General features: G+C 41.0%; 1 protein-coding gene across 1 annotated transcript in view; it reads right to left on the bottom strand.

The window, feature by feature from the left end:
* The window catches only part of ZNF804A (zinc finger protein 804A), a 36,950-nt gene that overhangs the window by 1,428 nt on the left and 15,065 nt on the right, over positions 1-20,457 (bottom strand). The window contains exons 3-4 of the mRNA XM_031554278.1: positions 5,370-5,500; positions 6-3,120 (exon numbers count right to left, since the gene is read on the bottom strand). Coding sequence (XP_031410138.1) covers positions 6-3,120; positions 5,370-5,500 — 3,246 coding nt within the window. The remainder of the gene's footprint in view (positions 1-5; positions 3,121-5,369; positions 5,501-20,457) is intronic.

The following is a 20,457-nucleotide window of genomic DNA, read 5'->3' as shown; positions in this document are numbered from 1 at the left end:
CCTACGGGCAGATGAGGTAAAGGCGCTCTGGCAAGGGCCGGGACCTGCGAGAGGAAGTGCTGGTGGGGCTGGAGGGCCTTGAGCGCGCTGGCGGCGGCGTGCTGTTGCAGGACGGTGTGGTGGATGGTGGTGACCGAGGTAGAGCACAGCGGTGGCTGCAAAGGCAGAGGCTGCAACGGAGAGCTGGGGGGCTGCATGGCCGGGGGAGGAAGGGTAAACTTCACCTTGTTGGCCAGCATGTTCTGTTGCACGAGCTGCTGGTATGCCTCGGATGGGAGGTCTTTGAATTTTTCGTGGTTATCTGGAGGGAATATCAACGTCTGGTCGGGAAGGGTAAAGGGGGCTATCAGCTGCTCTGTAGCTAAGAAGGTGTGGCTGTTGAGGTGTGCTTCTTTGAATGGCAAAGGCGGTGGGCTGTTAAATATGCCTGAGCTGCACTGTACCCAGTCACCGGTCACCTCATTTATCTTCTCATGTGGCAGAGAATCAGCCAACTCGTAATGGCAAAGGACTGACTTCGGGGGACCCTGGTCCAAATGTCTGGGGGGCGGTGGAGCTTTATAACGAGCTTGACTTTCATGGCTGTTCACATTTTCATTTTTCTTTTCATCCTTCAGAGCATCTTGTGTGCCTGCAGCTACAGGAGTGCCCTGCTCAGGAACAGAAGCAGCACAGTGTGTGGCAACGTCCGAAAGCACGCCCAGCACGCTCTCTGGTGCTGCACAGTCTGTTGGCTTGTCTTGTTCCAGAACATGTGCACCACCCATTGGCAGGGATGCCTTGTTTTCCTCCAGCTGCATGGTTTCATCTGTATCTTCTGCAAGATCAGCTTCGGAATTCATGATAGTATCCCCTACGTTGTCTTGAGTCAAGACTTCTCCCAAAACGTCTAATGTAGAACATGCAGAGTTTTCTTTACAAGGCCTGGAGGCCTCATTTCTCTCATTCCTGTCCATGCATACGTGACTGATTCTAGTTTTTCTCCTTCTGTGTTTTCCTTTTGCCTTGTGATGCATACCTACAATGCTCGCTTGCCTGAAATACTCCTCTGCCAAGCATGCCTCTCTGTACAAACTTTCATCTGAAGAGCAGGAATAGGTGTGCTGTCTCCGCTTCCTGTGGGAGCTTTCTGGTTCATCCGTCAGGAAGCTGTAACCTCTCTTTATGGACTGATGATGGCCTGGACTCTTTTCTTCACTGCAGTGCCCTAAACACTTATGCTCTGGGCTGCAGCTCAACCTCCTGACTTTCCAGCTACAACAGGTTTTGGAGCACGGGCAGCTGTGCCTCCTACAAGTTCGAGCCAGCTGCCTCAACTGTCTCCGAGAGCTTGCTTTTCTCTTTCTATGCAGAGGTTTACAAGCACTGCGTTGGTCTCTAGATTTTGCATGCCAGATGTCACATAAGCCTCTACCCACATGAAGGTGATCTGATGTAGCCAGGACCCTTTTATGGCCATTTTCAGTATCAGCTTTTTGATGAGACTGCTGTACCTCATCCGTAGCTATCCAGATATTCCCTGCATCGTATCTACACTTCTCTGGGTTGTTTTGGAGGTGCTGATGTTTGTTTTCATCTCTGTAACTCATTTGCCTTTCTATAACGGAGGAAATTTCCATTTCTGCAATTGTTGCTTCCCCACAAGGATGATAATGATGGTGATGGCAGTGACACAATTTTCTTCTCCTTTTCCGTTTTCTACTTTTGTGAAGCCATTTTTCATGACTTTCTTTGATCCAAGCTTTGTTATATTTCTCACCTATCGCAGCATTTTGTCGTAAGTGATTTTTTGAAATGTGACACTTTTCTAGCTTTTTAATCCTGAATGACTCACCCAAGGCCACTTTATTTTCATTTTTTGCAAGATCAGAATTTCTGATGAGGGAAACGTCACTTACAAGGGGCATTGTATAGTCACGTGCATTTTTATTTATTTCTGCTTCAGGATCACCACATTCTGAAGTAGGCTTGTTTGTAAAATCTGAGACCAAACTATGGTTGCATTCAGTTGTATGGTGCAAATTAGGTACGTTTGCCTGATGCTTGGGTTTTTCTTGACTATCACTCGCTTTTGATGACCTGAAATCAAAATACAAAGGGTTACAGCTGTAAGAAATGGATGGGTCTGTACTTGTGTAAATTAGCATTTCTGATGGCCACTGAAGAATGTTTGATCCGTGTTTGCTAAGAACAGGAACGAATGGTTCACAAGGTCTCTTGCGTGTGTCCAGTTTGCTCTGGGGGACTCTCGAGCCATCTTCAGAATGTGATGGAACTAACGTCTCTGTCCCCAGCTTTATTTCAGTTTCAGCCGTGAATAAGTCACTGTTCCCATCTTTACCATTTTCCTCAGCAGTGTCCTGCAGAGATGAGCAATCCTCCACAGCAGCCTGAGCAACAGCCCCATTTCCCAGCAGCTCACAACTGCTGCAGTCCAGGGGCAGAACTTGAGCACTGTCCACAGCCACAGACAGTGTTTGACCCAGTACATCTGCAGCACTGACATCAGCACTGCAGTTCTCCATGTCAGAAGACGCTTGCTGCTTCGAATTGGAAACAGCAGGAATTAATACAGGGTTCTCTAGCTCTCTGCTTTCTTCACTGGCTAGCTCTTTTGATTCCTGATTTTCAGGATCTTCTGCTGTGTCAGCGCATCTTTCCACCAGTGGGTGCAAACAGTTTTGTTTCTCTTCAGGACACAGGACTATTTCTGTTGCTGATGGAGACTGAAGAGTACAAGCTCCTGGGAAAAATCTGCTTCTTCTGCTAAGTCCATGCTCCATAGACGTTTCGTCATTATATTCGTAGAAAACAGCAGCTGAAGATTCCAGTTTGACTACTGCTTTCTTAGGAAAAGCAAAGGAGAATCCAACTCTATGTCCTCGAGCTCCTTGAACTTGATCTCCAAATTTGTTAGTTCTGGATGTATTACTGCATGCATTTTCAGGAGCGGAAGAAATATCTGAAGTAGCATCTTTGCAATTCTGTGTATTGTGCATCAGCGTGCAGCTGAAATCCTGTTTGCTGGAAGAATCTATAGCAGTGCTTTGTGGGATATCAGTGGAATTATCTCGCACAGTCACTGTTGTGGATTTGAACATAGGTCCACTTCCAGGAGCACTAGGAAGGCAAACAAGACTCAGAGTAAGTACCTCTCAGAGGACTGCAGGCATACACAAAGTGTTACATTTGTATTGAAAGGATTTTTAAGAAAATATGAAGAGTCTATGGATACGTAGATTTAGAAAGTATCTTATTTCATTATAGGATTTATTTAAAAAAGATAAATATTTTGTTCACAGTTCCTTCATGTGAGGTCATCGGACAGAGGGCTAATAATCTTACATAGTTCAATTCTTCTAAATGTACTTGCTGAACTAATAAAAGACCATATATTTCCCTAGAAACCTTGCTTCTCCTCCCAGTATGCCATCACAGTTATGCCACTATTACTACAAACAGCTGAGGTTTTATATTTCTATGTGCTACAAAATATATTAAAGCAGAGAGTACCTCAAAGATCACTTCTCTCTTAGTCATGATCCCAGTGACTGCTTCTCCACCCACAGGCAATCACCCAGCAGCTCCCTTCCTATTTGTGTTCTCAGACCTGTTGCAAGCTCAGCCATTTACTTCATGGAAAAATAATATCAGGAAAAGTATTTCAGCTGACAGTAGTGCAAAAGTGATTCATCCCTCTTGAGAAAAAATTTATCACTGTCTACTTCTGTTCTTCATCTCGTACTCTCCCCATCTGTTCTATATGACTTAATAGGAAGTAAAGAGAAGAAAAAGACTGCTTAAGCTGGCAGTTTTCTGAGATTCACAGGAACTGTTCAGCACTAGGAGTAATGAACCTTACTACATCAGTTTGGTTGGTTTTTTTTTTTTTTTTTTTCTTTTAATTTTGGTTTGGTTTAGCCCAATTATTCTATATTTTACAGTGCAGTGCAGAGCACTACTAGATGATAGGTCACTGGAAAAACTCGCAAATATGATTCAGGACACCAAGAAGTGTTGCGTTAAATAATGACAAACACACCACATACATTCTTTCACTAACAAAATAAAGCAGTGACTTTTTATGCAAAGCAAACCTAGAAAACGCTAGTTAAAATAAATCCTGTCTGTCTGTATCATACCTCTAAGGACAGAAAGTAGTAGTGTACAGCAACTATTAAAGTTCAGAGAAATTCTTCAACAGTGATTAGGAGGACTCAGAAAAAGAAGTAATGGATAGAACAAACACCTACAAAATCTGTGATTCAACAGCATGGAAAAGGAGGGAAAATAAGTTTCTTTTACCTCTTTGTCCTGAATTATATCATATTCAGGTTTTCTAATATGCTTAGGGAGAACAATATCTAAAGCTGGGAGCGTAAAAACCATGTTTGTTGAGCATTAAATTTGGAAAGTTAGAACGCTGATGGAAGAAAAAGCATTTCCACGTGACTTACCATCAAAAGATAAGTAAATGAATAACTAAGGTGTTACGCTGATCTTATCAAACAGACCTTACAGCTTCCGTGTCACCCCCACTTGCTTAGAGAAACCTGGTGTCAGCTTGCTGCCCACCATACATGCTATGGAGGAGCGGACTATCACTGAACAAGAACTGTGAATCATATGGGCTGACTCTTCTGATAGATCATCTGGTGAGCTGAAGCTTGGATAAAATTGGCATTTCAGCATATATTTTTCTCCCTGAGGTTCCACTGTGAAAACTCAAGTTGGTATATATATAATTAGTGTCAAAAGTGTGCAAATAAGAATAGAGTCACAGTCAGCAATCTCAATATTAATTTCAATAGTATGCCTAGATTCAGTAGCAGCACGTATGACTAGCAATAGTTCTGCAGTGAGAAGTAAACATTCTGTTGAGATGAGGAAAAGGAGCACTTACCTTTTAACATATATATAAAAAATCCAGTTATTGAGATTTAAGATGAGATTTCTGGATGCTTTCCCAGGCAAGCAGTTTGAAAGCTAAATCACAGAAGTCTGTTACATCCTAGAAAGACTCTGTATTCCTCACCTCATCAATGGAGCAGTGTCAGCCTTCAAATGCGTGACCTAGTTCACTAAGCTTTCAACCAATATGCCTGGTTTTAAGAAATACATATATGAAACTTTTTTTTTTTTTAACTAAAAATACATGTCATTTTAGCTCCACTAGAAAAAAAAGGTTAAACATTTTTTCACACCGTGTGACTCAAATTACTGTACACACACTGCTTCAGAAATGTCATAAAACCATGCATGCGGGGCTCCAGCTGAGGGATTCCAGTAGCCCAGCGTCCCAGGTCGTCAGCAAATGGCTGAGGGATTATTTTAAGGCATTCTTTGTGTTTCAGTAGCCACGCACTTACCACGTTGTCACTTTCCTCAGCTCAGCTAACTTGTGCAAACGTTGAAGGGCTTTTTCCTGTTTCCTTTCATCCTTCCTTGACTTCGATGCTACATTTCGAGCAAACTCCCTCTGCTTCAATTCCTTGAGTCTCTGCAAGAAATCATCACATAAGCACAAAAACAAGACCAGGAATAATTAACATTTACAATGATAATTACTTTCTGGTAAGCAATTTCATACTCAGATTGATTTTCCAACCTAACCAAAGTGATCCATTCAATACATTTATAGATTTCAAGCAAATAACAAAAATGCCTCATGATTTTAGAGAGAGGCTAGGTAGGGCAGACATAATCAGATAATGGTATTGCATTTTTTGTGATTATTATAGACCAGCCTCAGTAGAACTAGACACTGTTCATCCCGAATCATATTTTGACCCCTTTACTCTTACTGCTGAAAGTGTAGGGCTGAAGTTGATGGGACTTCACGCCTCACGGTGTTGGTACAGTCTCACTCCAAGCAGTGGCTATTTTCAGTTTTCACTTACTGCTTATTTCGAGCTCTACCTATTTCTCTCAGTGAACCTGACAATAAAATCCCCAGTGACAGCACAGAACAACACTGAACCCACAGGGTATAGGGGGAATGCTTTAAAGGAGCACTTACACGATGTGGCATGCAAAAAAGGTGCCTGGGTTATGCAGACACAAGCGGTTCTTTTTCTTGCACCAAAACACAACCACATAAGCATCATTTTACCGATCCGAGCCTCTCCTCAGCCTAATCAAGTCATTATGCATTCAGCACATACAAGTTGTGGAACAGAAGAACCATTTAAAACTTTTAAGCAATTAAATTACTGTGCATAATTGCTACAAGTAGGTGTCAGTGTGTGAGACAGAAGAGTCTGGCTGCGGTTCCATATGCACAGCTTTCACGTTGGACTGTCTGCTTGTCTTTTCTGGAACTATCTGTTCTTGAGTTTGCCTTCTGTCAGATGTCCTGTCAAATAAACGGCCCTTCTTCCAGAATGGAAGGGTGATGAGCATAATCGTTCTTAGCATAACAGGAACTACTCCTAGAAAGTGATTTTTTTTCTTATAACTACTGTCTCCAGCTTTTGCACGAAGGGCTTTAACAATCTATAAGCATTATTCTTAGACAATATCCAAGGGGTTTACTGACCAAATGCATACGTGAGTGGAGTTGTTCTTAGCCGTTAATCAAGAAGCTTCCAAAAATACTATTTCCTGGATATAAAAGGTCATCCAAGTGCAAAAATGCATGCTTCTATTCTTGGTTGTTGTGGCTCTTTTCCACGTGTCCTTATTCAGCCTCTGCTAAGTTACCGTTACCTGCATTTCCATACTGCACTTAGGTGTGTTAGTGGTAACTAGCAGAGCAATTAGCTGAATGTGTTTGTATTTTGTTGGGTTTTGCATGTGTTATACAAATGAAAATATTGCCCAGTTACACAAAAAATGTCACCAGTCCATGCATTCTGAGTATCACAAGGTCCCCAGTCAAAAATCATTCAAAGTAAATGGGAGCAACTAAAAGAAGTGTACCTTCTTAAAAAGCATAATTTCCCTAATGTTTTCTATGTCTTTCCATGTGGTGGGACTATTCACTAATGATGAGTGTTTCGTTTAATGCCTGTTTTTTCTGTTTGCTTCCGCGGATCAGTAAGCAAGTAATTAGCAGGCAGTCATACAGTATTTAAATGCGATGCCCTCATAATATTATCCTCTGCTTACGAACCAGCTCAAAATGTGCAAGTCTTTGCAAGTAACAAGTTCAACAAGCAGTTCACAATGAATAATTAACTGAGATTCCTCCAACAAAACCAAATGACTTCATAATGCATGATGCTGCCACAGGAATCTCCTCTGAGGTGCAAGCTCATGTGAGCCTGCCTTTCACCCTGTCTGAGGAGTCCCCAGGTGGGCAGTGCATGACAGCCAAACAAGATAAGCCCTAAGCAGAATGCCAACAAGACATATTTCTGCTCCCTTCACCCATGCCTTCAACTTTCCAGGTTATTCTGAAGAGGTTTTTCCAGTATTCCTTGTTTCAAAAAGCTCACGTCAAGTTCCCAAGTTCCTCCATGCATTATCAAAGGCACAAAACCAGATCCTGCTGCAGGAGACAAATGCCTGAAGACCTCAGTGGATCAAAGCCTCTCTACAGCAGAGAGGCATTAATGCATTAAGTGCACTTCTTTTTACAAGCCTTTTGCCACTCTGCAAAGTGTTTTATTCTTTTTTTTTTTTTTCAGTTGAAGATTTAAGCACTTGCAACAACTGCACTTCAAAACTAATAGGCCTTAAAAACATCAAGATGATGTTAATTAAAAGTATGCTCAGGACAGTGAAAGCGCATTAAGGTTGAACAGTGAAATACAATGGAGCTGCTTACTACAATAAGAAGTGATAAAATGAGGAAAGAAAGACCAAAACCAGTGACAAATAAAGCAGCTGATACATTCAAACCTGGAATTCCACATCTAAAGAAAACCGGTGTGACTTTCACACATTTTATGAAAAACAACGGGAAATCATACCATGTCTCAGGACTGATAATGCAGTCTCAGAGTAGCATTAGTATCCCATATTAAAAGCAGACGTCCTCCCCAACACCAAAGCATCAGCTGAGGACTGCCTATTCAGAGAGGCTCTCATAGCCTGCCCTGCAATACATGTCTCAGCAGGCTGGGAACAACTTCAAGAGGGTCACGAACTGATGGGAATGGTTCTTCTAATAGCAGGAGCCAGGGGATTTCAGGACACTGCAGTTCAGATATGATGATGTTAATGTTCTGTTGACCTGAGATTAACAATTAAATTATGTGGACTTTTACAAGGTTTAAAATACCATAAATCCATTTCCTGATCAATGCAAGTATAAATTGCAGAACTTAACTGCCATGACATCAAATTTCGCTTACTGTTTCTTTATTTTATTTAAAATCAGGAAAAATGACTGTACTCCCAGCAGCCACTGAAACTCTCTAGAGTTCATATTACTGTTGGCTCCCTCCTCCCCTTCTAAAATGTTTCCACATAACAGACAACTATGTGTTGGTTGTTCAGCACTACCACAGAGGTGGCACAAGAATGGCACTTGGATTTATTTGAAATAAATGGAATATCCCTTCCCCTTAAGACCTTATACATTATCAAACATTATTAATGGTTACTAATTTTTTAAGCTTGTACTTATTTAAAAAAAAAATCTGATTACTGGCTGACACAAGGATTAAATACAAGAACTTCATAGCTACTGCTGACTGTTCTAGAAGCTGTGCATATCCCCCTTTCTCTGTTATAGTACGACTGCTTTCCAAATACTCCCTGCTAACTGAGATGGCTTGTTGCTTCTTTATGTGAATTATGGTATGACAAACAGAGCGACAATACACTCATTAGATAAGCACTTGTCTCAGCAAACCAGATTAGCATCCTTTCGCAAAAAGGATTGAGCTTAATCAATTATAAATAATAACCGAATATATCAGAGGTCTTGCAACACCTGTAAACACTCAAGTGGGGAATGAGATGCGCATTTAAAACACACAAGGTTGCTTTGAAAAAAGTAAAATATATCAATCTTCATTCTGCCTTTGGTGGTTTGTGGAGGCAAATATTTTTCTGTTCTGCAAGTGGAGCCACTTTCACCTTACACAGCAGGACAGAGCAGCACCTCGTTACCTGCGCTGCACTCTGCAGTGCTGCAGGGACTGCATGACCACCTCCCCTCTTAGCAAAAAGAATTTCTCCTTTTGAAAAGATTACATGAGCAATCAAAGCTCTGAGAAAATAAAAAAATACAACAACTTGCACTTTTAGTGCTACAAGCCTTCTCTAGCAGAAGCTAAAGAAGGCAAGTTACATCGACAGAAAGCAGAAACATTAAGATTTCGCAATTAAATGGGTAATTCAACCACTCCAACATAGAGCAAACTAACAGACAATCCATTTGTTTTCATTCTGCCACCCCGAAATTAATTGCTATAATATGCTCCTGAAGCAGAATTGGAACATAGGGGAATTTAACAGCAGCCTACAGCTACTTGGCGGGGAGTTGCAAAGCAGTTGGGACACTTGCTAATGGCTGGGAAAACCTCCCTGCAGGGCAAAATTTGTAACTAATTTGCAGGAAAGCCACATTTTTTGTGGTCAGATATTAGGTCTTCCATATGACAAGGTGTGTTCAGGTTGTGAATAATCCTTTTCCTTTTCTATTTCTACCCCAAATTACAGCCATAACCTCCTGATTGTCTTTTAATAGTAGAAGAAATCTAACACACGCTAAAATAAATATCTATGGGATTTTAAAGTAACAAGTCCTCAGAGTCCACAACAGTGCAGAAACAGCTGAAGAGGAGACGATGACAGAAGCCAGGAGGTGGACTCAGTGGGTCCCCCCTCCAACTCGGGATGTTCTCTGCTCCATGCTTCCAGAGGTTGCAGGCACGTTCATTTCTAACAGCCACGTAGGTAAAGCACCCCAGCAGCAATAACCAGCAAGCTCCATGGAAGCCACGCACTGTGGTTAAGCTGTCAGTGCCATGTGCAGTGTGTGAGCAGATTTCCTTGTCCATCATTAACGTTCTGCTCTTAGTATGACATATTTCCCTCGGTAGCACATACAAGCACAGCTTGATTATAAAACACATCCGATTCTCCTTATCATTTGGGGATTTGTATTATCTTTAATTTTAAGCACGTCGGTGTAATGCAAAAACGTGCTTTGCTTCTCAGCACACTCAAGCACTGTGCAGTTGCTGAGAAGTGTGCAAGAAATAATTGTCAAGCTAGCTTTTACATTCAGACCCCACAGAAATAACGGATAACAAGTATTATTTATATGCATTACTATACAACCAAAAATTCGCATTGTTCTTTCTACATTTCTAACATCTATTTTTCTACTGCTAGAAAGGAACCGCTAGCCTTCAATGCAGACAATATGAATAAATCGAACAAAACCGGACTACTGTTATTTTTTGAGAATAACTCATGCTCATCTACGAAACACCTTGCTAGTTTCTTGAGTTCAAGTAGATTTTCCTATGTAAGTTCATGGGAGAAAATAAACGGAGCAATCTTAAAATGAAAACTTCACTGGTTTCAAAATTGATAAAAATCAGAGTGTTCAATATTTTGCACATTTGCACATTTAGTACACATGACAGCTAGTTATCTTTCATGAAGATCTGACTAATTGCTCTTGATTAGGTAACTGCAGAAGATACGCCTTGGAGCAATAGAAGGAAAAAAAAAATATGCTTTTTAAAGCGTTTCCTTCAAAAATTATCTGTGAGAAACAAACTCATACTCCTTTATGTAATGATTAATGCCCTTTCCAGCACAGGAAGTCTCATGCTCAATTTGACATCCTTCTGCTATCTGCACGTCTGCCGCTCCCTTACAGCGCATCCTCTGCAGGATTCAGATAGCGTTCTGGCTCACAGCATGACAAGGCTCCAAGACTTTGACAAATAACAGGCTCTGGACTCCAAAGTAAGACTTTTGTTGCTTTTGTTTTAAGATAACTGTGTTCTCTGAAGTTGACTAAGTGGACCCAGTGTTGCCATTGTGCAAAAATATTGTTTTAAATGCACAGAATTGCTGAGCGCTGCATGCTGAATATTTTACTATCATCGCTAGGAACCACATGTACAGGAACAGCCTGCTCTTATTGCAAGCTTTAGCATATTTCTTGTTAGCTTCGGCAAAAATTAGCTGTGTACTTCATAAATATTAAAGCCAAGACCAAAGAAAGCATCATAAAACCACAGAATTACTATCTTGCCTACCAAATGAATGTTATTAGATAGTGAACATGAAGTTGACACACGTTTGTACAGCTGGAAAGTGGTTACGTTTGCTAGGCCATTATTAAAGAATATTTATTTTAATGACTCTAGGCCTAATTCTGCTGCTCTTGAACTCAACAGAGAAACTCTTGCTAAGCTTAGGGAGAGCAGACTTTATAAATTCTACATGCAAATTTTCAGCAACACTTAAGGGAGCTTCTTCAGCCACAAAGATTAAAGATGGGATAGGTGCATGTCACATCCCTTTTTAAGGATCACTTGGCCTTTATATCCACTTCTGCACCACTTAGGAGTCTAATTAAAAAAACAACAACACAAGCAACATTTTAGGTCCTGTTAAGAAATGGTAATGCTGAGCAATGTCAGAGAGGAGGGCAACGCTATAGAGAAATGGCTTGACACACGTGCTGCTCAGAGTGTAGGGCTGCCCTATGAGGTACCAGCTTGTCTTTGCTTCTTTTGAGTGACAACTGGAGTGGCATCCTGCATAGCATGGGTCACTTCACATGACACATGTCATTCTCTGGCTCTATCCACCTCCACCATTTTGCTCCAGCAGAGAAACATAAGCACCCAGAATAATCTTTCTGAGTATAGATTGATACTTTCAGGCTTGACAGTTCTGCTGCAATCCAAATATTCATTCAGTGAGGCACTGCCTCCTGATATATTTGGGTGGATGCTGGTCAATGAATGCTAAACGTTGAGGTCTGGTCTATTCTCTGGCCATTTACAATTTCCCATATATAAATAACAAGAGCTCAACATCCCAATTAAGCTCTGCCCATAAAGGTTTAAGGTACTGGAAAAATCCTCCCCTTGAATACCATTCATCTTCCACAAATCTCTTTGCAGGAGCTGTGGCTTCCTCATCCAGAACTCCTTTTAGAGAAAGGTCACCTTTGCCTCTGTGGAAAGGGAACATTGGATTTCCCTTTAGAATCACTTTCCAGACGGAGACAAAAAGACTAGAAAAGGGATGACTCCATCCAATGCAAAGCTGTTGATGTCAGCCTTTGAAGCTACCTTTTGCCCATTTTGGAGACTGCCTTGCTATTTATGGCATGAATGGCATACTTGGCAGCTCTGAGTTGAGACTTCACCCAAGAACTCAGTTCCAGTGTCCTCCAGTATCAAACAACAGCAATGTTTTATTTTTACTTTGCTCAAAATGATTCTCTGCCTTCATCAGAGCTCTACGTCCCCTGGGGGCCTTTGCTGCCATTCTGATTCTTTCTCCTTCCTTACCAAAGGGGATCGCAATACCCTTTCTAAAAGCACGCTGAAAATTGCAAGCAGAAGTCTTCAAAAAACTTCTCTTTGGTCTTCTTCTTGGCCAGTCACATTTTAGGAAAGATCGCCACAGAGACTGAAGTGAGCCTACCACATCTTAAGTCTCTCCAGTCTTTATCGTGTTCACAATGACAGAGAAAGGAGGAAATAATATTTACAGCCAGGTCCTCCAAATACTTTCTACATTCCTTGAAGGATACTCTAATAATAGTGATGGGCTGAAGCAGACACATGAATTCCCTGAAGGTGAGCTCTTGATTCTAATTCTTTCAGTCAGAGATAAATCATAGTCGCTTTCTCGTACTGGTATTATATTGGATCACACTCAAAGCCTCTGTTCACAAATTGATTCTCATCAGCAGGGTGCGGTCCTTGCCAAAAATTATCCCACAGCTATGACAAGCTTCTTCAAAGAATAAATTTGAGCAAAGGAAAACCGAGGAGGAGAGCAGGACTTTGCACATTCTGGCACATCTCAGCCACAACTAAGTGGCACTGACAAAATTTTATTTACCCTTAAGAAAACCATAAAAAACCATTAATTCAGATTCCTCTGAGTGAAACACAATATTAAAGAAAAAAAAACAACATTAAACATAAAGATTACATCTTGGAAAGGAAAATGAATTAATACTGTAATTTGGCTTATGCTTTCATTTTCAACCATCTAAATGAAGAATGTTGAAACATAATGTTGATAACACACCAGTGATGTGAATGTAAATAGCTGATATTGGTAGCAAGTGGTTACAAGAGCATTGCTTGGTTATGAGAGCACACATCTGTATTTATATATGTCTTCTAGTGTGTCACCACTTTTGCAATGAAATATTAATAACTGCGGAGCAAGAATGTATCTGTCACTACCTCATGCTTAAGTATTACTGAAGTTATCAGTAAATCACAGCCTGGAGGCTGCTGAAGGAAAACAGGACTACCAGAGAGGGCTCCAGAAGTGCAAGCACGAGATCATAGCGAAGGCCTCGGGAGCGCAAGCACAGGATGACACACCAGGGTCCCAGGACTATAAACAACTCACCAGTGCTCAACTACTGCGTGCCAAAGGAATGCAACTTCAGAATATGGATAAAACTAAATTTAGGGATAAAAAGAGAACGACAAAGTATCCAGCATATCTGAAACTATACACAAGATAACAATTGACTGTAATACGCAGTTACGGACCACTAAAGACAGAGCAAATAAGTTATTAAGTACATAAAAATGGCCCTCAGACAGACCTCCGTGAGAAGGCACCGTCACCATCCAATTCACCCTCCGGCTAGAAGGAGGAAGAGGCCACCAACACCGTCATCATATCCCCTCCCCATGAAGAACTACATAACAGCACCTCCCTTTTTCTACTGTAGGAGCATCAGTGAAGCACTGGGACACTACAGAAGGATTAGATACTAGAGAGCTTGTGTCTGTCTATATCCTTACTGGGAAAGTGGTGGTATAATTGGATAATCTGGACAGTAAGCGCTGGTATCACTGCTAGTAATAACTCATTTGTTATGCTGAGTCTTGAGCTGAGCTAACAGCCAATTCTTGGCTTCGTCTATGTTTTTCTGCCCCACGCAGCTGCAGAAGGCACTGGTTGGGGGCCCTTGAGCCCTGGCTGCTACGTGGGCAAACAGGGCAGGGCTGAGATCCAGTGGAGCAGGGCAAGCTCTCTGCCTTGGTGTTTACCAGAAGCAATCCCAGGTAACGTTCCCTCATCCAACACGGATATCAGCCTTTCAGGAGATAATTTGCTCTTGATTAAGAATCACTAGGAAATTAATAAAAACAATAATTAGCTAATGAAGCACAGCTCATTACTGAAAGGAAATGTACCCAAATCTCAGTCCACATTCTTCATGGCAGAAGGCAATTTCTGGGGAAAGCCGACAACACCCTGTTTTACATTTTTTATTACAGCAGTCAGGGTACTCCTCACACACTGTGGGTTCTGATTAACAGGTGATCACACTAAGAGGAAAGCACAAAGCAACACTGAACTCTGGAATATGAACTGCTATATGTTCAGGCTTTGAGGAAAAGAAGAAAAATAAGCACGCAGGAAATTATCTATCTAACATGAAGAAGAGGAGTAATTAACTAGGTGGGCCTTCTGTATATCTCAGCAGAAGGCAGATTTAAAGCGTCGCTGTGCTCACTGTGAAGGTATTTCTGGACAAAAAATTGCCGCAGAAAATGGAAAACAAAAGCAGAAGCTTTATCATTTCAAGGTCAACAATGCTATGTATTTAAGGAAGCTTAAAAAAAATAGCGCTTCACGCTCTTTCCCTACAGCAAATACAAATAAACAAGCAGAAGTACTTAACAACTGAGAACTAACAGTGACAGACATGAGAGCCTTGTCCACCCCTCTGAAAAGATCAGAAGAAATAATCTTAGAAGTCTTCTCGCTCTGCGAACAAGCCTCTTCCCATCCTCAAGCACTACACAAGCATGAGTACAGCACTCTGCAATTAGTAAGTATTTAGAGAGCAGACAATTTCTGCTCAAGACTCACACTCTTGAAACAAGTATCTTCGTTGATATTTAATTTGGCACTTCTCACCTGGGGGCGATTTGCATATTTTTTCTGTTTCTGATTCACCAAAGATTTTGGGTTTCAAAGTTCTTTACACACTTCCTTTTCTACAGAGGTCTATAAAAACAGAAGCAAATCATGGCATTTCCTTCTATCCCAGCAAAGATTTGCCTGCTTTCTGCCCATGTTATCTCCCATAGAAACCTAGATATTTCAGACGTCTGCTTTCAGTCTTCGCAATACCCTTAAAGTAGGCTGCTCTTAAGACATCAATTCTGCCTTAAGGTCCCCATGTTACCACTTCAACATTTTTTAGCAATATGCTATTGTGCCCTCTGGGTTGGGACAGGAAAATATCTGTAAAATACTTGCCTCTCCCTGCCACATCCTCCTCTGCTTTTCTTCAACTGCCACAGAGGATGCTTAGAGAAGGTTAGAAGGGCATAAATTTATACAAGTGATACTTTCTTCCTTCTGCACATCTAGGATTTATTGTTGGAATTCTCTCTCTTAATGGCTGCAAAGTGACTCATCCTTTATTAAAATCTTGAAACAGTTCATCAAATTGTCATCCCCAAAACTATTTCTTGCTTGTTTGCGTAGGATGAGGCTACATAAGTCACAGAAAGACTCAGAAAGGCTATGAAAATTTCAGTGTAGTTTTAATAACTTGATTGTAACATTTATACAGTGTTTTCTATTCTCTTCAAATCTCATTAGCATGTAGCATGTAGCACTTCATGGGGATAAACTGAATGCCTGGGATCAACATTTTATTGCCAAGGTTTTGGCCCTTTTAAAATCTGGAAATTTACCAAATCTTTAAATCAAATCCTGGGTGAGAAAATTGCAAATGGCCATCTTCGTGGAAGTAAATTTAGCTTTTACACTGTTAGCTAACCAAAATTTCTCCAAATAATTGCATGGAAAAAGGGACACTAAACACACAATAAAAGGACTGTGTGGTTAATTTTACATCATCCTTAGCATTTCTTGAATCAAAATATTAAAATTTTGTAGCGTTAAAACTTTAAGCTCTGATACACTTCTGTTCAAGAGATAAAGATTGATGAAGTCTAAGAACAAAACCAATGAACACCAAAGCTTAGACAGTTGGCTTTTTGAATGAATTCCTGTCAGGAATTCAGATCCTTCCCCTACACATTATGCCATGCTGCAGGATCTCACAGCCTCCTTTGGAAATGAACGGACACTAGATTACTAAAAAATATTACGAGGCTGATGCTCCTAAACAAGAAAATACATTAGCATAGCTGCAGTTTGCTTTCCTTTTCGACAGATGTTGCAGAACAAATCTCATATGTCTACAAAGAGTGCTCATCGCTCTGATGATGTGAACCTTCCCTTCTGCCCGTGGCAGTATCACAAGGAATAAATCATTCTGTTTGAAATTCCTGCTGACCCTCAAGATGCCAGCTGGTGCCCTACATGCAGCACACCTGCAACCAGACTCCTGTTTAGTACCAATGAAAGCATTGCCTTCTCCACTGTCATTCTGGGTAAGTCCTAGAGCCATTGACACATCAGAGTTTAGCAGGCTCACGCTCCTCTGCCCAGCTCTGCTCACACTCATACTTCTCACCTCCTCTGGCAATTGTTTCCATAGGAAGTGCAATCAAAGCAGCTTATTTTACTTATATAAACTTGGAAAAGTTGTGATAGCCTTTAGAAAGAATACAGAAGCATGTACGAGTCCTTTCTTCTTCCACACAGCTATGCTTTGCTCCAAATATTTCCTGAGTTTTTTGCAACTTCAGCAATCACCAGCGAAGCTCTTCTCCAATTCTCATCCGCACATCCCCTCCAATGACACACATTTAGTTCTTACATCATACCTTGACAAGGACTTTCATACATGTTGTATGTACTGTATATAGAGCCACCTCCTTTTCTTCATTTTGAAGCAGGTTGCATTCGCTTAGTTCAATGACTGTAGTTCCTATTGGAAAAACACTGGCTAGCCAATATTCTCACTGATCCTCTTTCTTCATGGCCTGAATAACTACTGCTCACCATGCCACGTAGTAGTAATCCTTTCTCTCCTGTCCCTTATCAGGCAATATCGACTCAGAGACGTTCCCTCTTTCCTCAGGGCAGTTCAGTTCCTTAAAAACGTTTCATCGGTCTGTCAAAAGGCATGAGGAAACCCAAACAGGCTGTGCTAGCCCAATGGCACTTACGTGTTTGAAACTCAAAGACAAAAAGTAGTATTTTTTCTTGCCAAAACTTATCTTTCCGCTACCAACAGATTACAGTGCAAGAATTTCTTTTCTATTTCTTTTTCAGGCGCTGGAGCAGAGGAGTACACCTGTATCACATCTATCACTGAAATGCAGCCACCATCGACTTAGACCACGGCAGCTGTTTGATGGCGTGCACCAATTACACCTAGCAGTGAGGACAGGAAGGGAAGAAGGCGCTGTAATCAGCAGAGGCTACGGGGGGGATTCATGTAACACAACCTAATTACTTGCCTGGATTTTGGCCAGTACACTAACTAGAGATACCATCCTCACTCCTAAGCAAGCAGCCTTGAAACTTCAATTATTGCGGTGGTCAAGGTCTTAGTTTTATATCTTGAAGGCAGCAACTCCAGCAACACAATTATATTACTCCAGTACTGACTCAACAGAGAAAGTGCCACCCGCTGAAACGCCATCGTGTCCTGTAGCATATAAATGATAATTAGCGGTCTTTTTTTTTTTCCCCTAGAAATTATGAGATGCTCTATAGGCTGCACAGCATGAGATTTGATAAGATGAGAGCACTGGGTGGTATAGCTAATAAATCAGTTTACTGTACAACCTCATTTCTTTAATGAACGGCAAATACCTGAGCCTCAGCAAAGAGCTCCAGGCACACACTTGCAGAACGAAATGCTGGATGTAATTTTTGTGTTGTCTCTGAAGAGGGAGTGCTGACCTACCACTAGGCATTAGCAAACAGTCTCCTGCCAGGGGGCAATGCTAAGTGTAAACCTTGATGTAAGAATTAAAACATAAAATCCAAAATACCAGAAGAGATAAGTGGCAAAGCCATTATCGGAGAATAGCCCAGCAGAGGTACCATTTTCATAAGAGAGTAACTTTTAGAAGCTGACAAGAGCTGTCAAGAGCTGTCAAGGTGTCAGGCCGGGAGAAGAGCCAGCACAATTAACATATACTAGGCTTCAATCTGCTGCGCGGGGAAAAAAGAGGGATTTGTTTTGGACAATTACAAGTTAATAAATGGAAGTGTCAGTTCCTCTGCAGTTATTTCTACAGCACACATTAAATTGTACTAAAGGCCAAAACCTTTCACAGTTCCTGTCATGGTAGGCAACAGTACCATTATTTTATATTTCAGGCAATGTCAATGACAGCAGTTACAAATGTCCAAGAAAATATTTCCCATAGCAGCATATCAGGCAGTTTACTTGGCAGAAATCATCTGTGCTCTGAGCAGTGACTAGTGGTTTAGATTTTTATTATGAAGACTATTTTTTCCCCTGCAAAACACACACATACAAATGAGTGCTGGAAGTGAAGTGCTCGGAAAGTCATCTCTGTTCAGATGGCACCCCAAGAGATTTGCAAAGGATTCAAACTCACCATGCATACAGAGGAAGGCACAGAAGCCTCCATGTAGAAGTGAACCCACACTGCATGAGGAGCAGCTATCGAAGCTTGAATTTTATCCCAAATCCTTACAGAATGGAAAAAAAGCTTAAAAATCCCATACGTCTTAATGCAAGCTTTTTTCTCCTCTGTTGCTGAAGGAAAATGGTTTGACATGATTTTTGCCTTGTTGCTCTTCCCGTTAATCAAGCCAGAAAGATGAATCATTAGCTGTTTTATCTTCCTTTTGTTCACAGTCAGACAGGTGTGCAGAACCAAAGCAAAATACTACAGCAGTGTTTAAAAGAAATCCGCTACCCACAGAGTAATTTGGGAAATACTACCTATTAGTTAAGTCATTATCCATCCTTACTGAAGTAAAATAACCCCCCGATTCATCATCAAAAGTGAGGTTATCCACACATACTATTTTAAGACTGCCCAATTGCTACTGCTGCAAATACTATTTTTTGGTTATGAGAGCTCTGCTTTGGCAGCCGGCTGCTCCTCCTCACTCTGAGGAAGTTTAAAAACAAATTAAAGATCCTAAAATGGGCTTGGGAACAGCATACACCTCGCAGGAATCTTGGCATGGGGTGAATGGACAGCTGCTTCAGTCCTGACCTATTTCTAAGCATCTGAACAAACACATCTCTTTATAAATACTACCTGCAGAGTACTCTTTCAGTTGTTGATCTCCCAGTCATTATATGAGCATCTCAGAAACTTCCTTTGCTTTTCCAGCCCTGAGTTGAATTGAGTTACGTTGGATCTGGCCATAGGAGCAAGTTTTTAACGCACACAGGTGAACTAGAGCAACTTAAGCTAGGTTATATTTTTAATATATTTCTAATTATACAACTCATACCATTTTATCAACCTTATAAAGTAGGCTGATGCCAGGAAAATGTACTAATTGTGGTATCCCTCAGAATTGCAAAACTATGAGCAGGAACAAGGGAAGAAAATGAAGTAACCCACATTAGTAGCATTCATTATCCTCACATTCAAAGAAAGGAAAAAATAAAGATTCATTAAGCAAGAAACAAGCCTTGAGATGGCAGACAAGAAAGTCCCTTGCTGGGGCAGAGAAGTAGGACTGCAGAGAGACAAGGCAGAGGACGAGGTGGCAGCAGCCCATGATTTATAAATCAGATGACAGAGATAACTAATTCCTATTAGTTCAATGCTTGCTTAGTGAAAGAAAAAGGCAAACTAAGGATGAGGAGTTTGATAAGCATCATTTTAATGTTTCATTTATTTTTTTCTATTTTTTTTCCATCTGTGAGAACCCATTTTCATATGTGTCTTTTGTTCAATTTTTTATCGTATCTAGCGACAGCCCTATCTCATATACAGTATCTTTCATCTATGAGAGAAAGGCTACTGACCACCTTAAGCATCCTTAAACAAACGCCCTGCTCTTGCACTGCTCACTCTAACTGAAGCCCCTTCGGCCAGAGGAATGGTTGCTTTCTTACAGCTAGAGAGGGATACCAATAATGGCAGGGAGGAATGTGCACATTTGGGGTGAAGGGATGAGCTGATCCCTAAGGGAGTCTCCAATAGCTATCTTTAACAGCTGGTAGTGCTGGAAACCTTCCCTTCTCAACATTCTTGTTGAGTCCAGGCTTCCTTTCTCTCCCTCGTGGAATTTGTAGGCTAATACATCTCTGCGTGATCACAAGTGATGTAACACAGTGAGATCCTGTCTGTACCAGATGCAAACGTGCAGTTGTCAGTATAAGCACAGAATTTTAAAGCTATACAAAATATATGCAAAGAAGGGTGATTCATCCAAAAAAAAAAA

This window comes from Meleagris gallopavo, chromosome 7 (genome assembly GCF_000146605.3).
Source record: "Meleagris gallopavo isolate NT-WF06-2002-E0010 breed Aviagen turkey brand Nicholas breeding stock chromosome 7, Turkey_5.1, whole genome shotgun sequence".
Taxonomy (NCBI): domain Eukaryota; kingdom Metazoa; phylum Chordata; class Aves; order Galliformes; family Phasianidae; genus Meleagris; species Meleagris gallopavo.
The sequence above is the reverse complement of the archived record's forward strand: the minus strand, read 5'-3'. Positions and strand labels throughout refer to the sequence as shown.